We start from the raw sequence: 2,448 nt of genomic DNA, 5'->3' as shown, positions 1-2,448 counted from the left end.
CCGGGGCTCTGCAGCCACGCCAGTCCAGACCCGGGGTCCCCTCCAGTCTGGAGACCACGGGCTTGACTGACTTTGCTGGCCATGTCCAGGACTCAGCACTCAGAACTCAGCGCTCCTCTGGGGAGGCACTTGGTGAACCCTAATGTGGATGCATATGTGGATGGATGGATGGATGGATGAGCTCCTGCTCTCACACAGCTGACCCGGGGGTGTTGTTCAGGGTATGGAGGGAAACCAGCGCACCCCAGCCTCAGCTCTAGGGTCACCGCCCCTGTTGTGCCTCCCCCTGAGGGGGTCGCGCAGAGGCGGAGCTGGGGTCCACGCCCGCTCGGCACGCCCCGCCAGCTGCCTACCGTCTAGGGCAGCGGGGCTGGACAAAGCGCGCCGCTTTGATTGGTTGCCGAGCGCCTGCGGCCAGCGGCTCCAGCCCTGCGCGGCCAATCGGCGCATAGAGATGCAAATAAAGCTCTATAAAAGGGGCGGGGCCGTGTGCGGGCGGAAGAAGCGAGAGTGGGGAGAGCAGGGGCTATTGCCGGCGGTGCAGCCAAGGGCGCTGGGCGCGCCCGGCGCTTCGGGCGGTGTTGGTTATGGCTTCGCCCCTGGCGCCTCGACGGGACCTTGCGGGCCGGGAGAATAAGGACCGCTGGGAGGCGCGGGGGGACCGCAAGGTGAGGGCTGGGGCCTCGGGCGTGTGGGCGTGCGGGACGGGGGCGGCCTGGCGCTGGGGCTTAGTCGCCCGCTTCCCGCAGGCCCGGAAGCCCCTGGTGGAGAAGAAGCGGCGCGCGCGGATCAATGAGAGCCTGCAGGAGCTGCGGCAGCTGCTGGCGGGCACCGAGGTGAGGCTGGCGGGCCGGTGCCCAGGGGCTGCTGAGCGGGCGGACGGGGTCGGGGCGTTGCCTGGCCTCACCTCCCTTCCCCACCTGGCGCCCCCGCCGGCGCAGGTGCAGGCCAAGCTGGAGAACGCCGAGGTGCTGGAGCTGACCGTGCGGCGCGTGCAGGGAGTGCTGCGGGGCAGGGCTCGCGGTGAGTGGTGGCGGGGCACGCGGGCTGGGGCGCGGCAAGTTGAAGACTTCTCCGTCTGACGCCCCTGTGCAGTCGGGGCGAGAGCTCATCCCGGAGCAAGGCGTGCCCCAGCATCTCCGGGGTGAGCCCTATCACCGCTTGCCGGGTGGGTCAGGACACGGCAGTCCAGGCTCACCAGACCGGGCGCGGCTCTCTCCCTCCCATCCCCGGGTGCAGGGCGCGAGCAGCTGCAGGCAGAAGCCAGCGAGCGCTTCGCAGCCGGCTACATCCAGTGCATGCATGAGGTGCACACGTTCGTATCCACGTGCCAGGCCATCGACGCCACCGTCGCTGCCCAGCTCCTGAACCACCTGCTTGAGTCCATGCCACTGCGAGAGGGCAGCAGCTTCCGGGATTTGCTGGGGGACGCTCTGGCCGGGCCCCCGGGAGACCCTAGGCGAAGCAGCTGGCTCACAGGAGGGGCCCTGGTGTCCCCGATACCCAGCCCCCCTGTCCCCAGCCCCCCAGTTCCCGGGGATGACCTGTGCTCCGACCTGGAGGAGCCCCCCGAGGCTGAACTGAGCGGAGCATCTGCAGAGGGCCTGCACTTGGTGCCTGTGGCCTTGGGCAGCCTGACCTCTGCGGGCGTAGTCCAGAGCATCTGGAGGCCTTGGTGACCAACACCAGCCTGCCAGTCCTGAGCCTGCAAAGGTGGGCCCAGCCTTCCCACCTCTAGTTCCTCCTCCCTGGAGTCCGGATGTGGTGGGGCAGGGTCCTGATGTCTCCCACATCTGTCCTTTTCTAGTGGATGGCTTGTAGGGAAGTCCTGGATAACCCTTTCCTTAAGAGAGTAACTTTTATGGGCCCCACCCCCAGCTCAAGGAGAGAGCTGCAGAGCTACCAGGGCCCCCTGGCTTTTGCCTGTCCAGCCTTCTTAGGCACTGTGTGGACCTGGGGCAGGGGTGACCGGAGTGGTGCTGAGCCTCTCCTCAGTGCAGGGCACTAGTGCTGGGGCAGAAGGAGACCTCAGGCCCTGGCAGCCCTGAGCTGAGCAGAAACTTGAACTTGCCACTTCAGCCAAGGCACAGGTGGGGCAGGTGCAGAATTGCCCTAGGCTGTCAGAGAGAAGCAAGGCTTTCTGTATGTCTTGCATTTAGCAGACTTGAGTTTGTAAATTAGGTTGGTATTGAACATTCCAATTCTACTAAATAAACGATTTTGGAGAGTTATTACCCTTCTGAAGTATTACTGAATGATGTGGTGTCATTAATGTGTCAAATATATAAATAGCAAACTAAGTAAGTTTTTCCTGTATCTAACGCTCACGCTTCATCAGCAAAGTAAGCAGTGTAATGGCAGTGCAGGTGGGATACTCTGTCTCACAGTTAGACGGTGCTTCCTCCTCCCTATTGCATGGCAGCTCCAGGTGGGTTTCCCCTGCAGGTC

The 2,448-nt window shown here is 63.9% G+C and overlaps 1 protein-coding gene across 1 annotated transcript; it reads left to right on the top strand.

Annotated features, from left to right (window-relative positions):
- The first annotated feature begins 479 nt into the window (after positions 1–479).
- On the top strand, positions 480–2,231 carry HES6 (hes family bHLH transcription factor 6). Its single transcript, XM_059703735.1, has 4 exons — positions 480–668; positions 750–836; positions 942–1,023; positions 1,240–2,231. Exons 1-4 carry the CDS (start codon positions 588–590, stop codon positions 1,677–1,679), a joined length of 690 nt encoding a protein of 229 aa, XP_059559718.1. The 5' UTR covers positions 480–587; the 3' UTR covers positions 1,680–2,231.
- The last annotated feature ends 217 nt before the right edge of the window (positions 2,232–2,448 follow it).

This window comes from Myotis daubentonii, chromosome 7, assembly GCF_963259705.1.
Source record: "Myotis daubentonii chromosome 7, mMyoDau2.1, whole genome shotgun sequence".
Classification (NCBI taxonomy): domain Eukaryota; kingdom Metazoa; phylum Chordata; class Mammalia; order Chiroptera; family Vespertilionidae; genus Myotis; species Myotis daubentonii.
Note: the sequence above shows the minus strand (reverse complement) of the source record. Positions and strands in the feature narration are given on the sequence as shown.

What these genes read in the sequence shown, in the direction of transcription:
- HES6 (XM_059703735.1), top strand. Translation starts at nt 588, where the DNA reads ATGGCTTCGCCCCTGGCGCCTCGACGGGACCTTGCGGGCCGGGAGAAT. An exon ending in AGGCGCGGGGGGACCGCAAG is followed by an intron (nt 669 to 749) that starts GTGAGGGCTGGG and finishes CGCTTCCCGCAG; the next exon opens with GCCCGGAAGCCCCTGGTGGA. An exon ending in GCTGCGGGGCAGGGCTCGCG is followed by an intron (nt 1,024 to 1,239) that starts GTGAGTGGTGGC and finishes CCCCGGGTGCAG; the next exon opens with GGCGCGAGCAGCTGCAGGCA.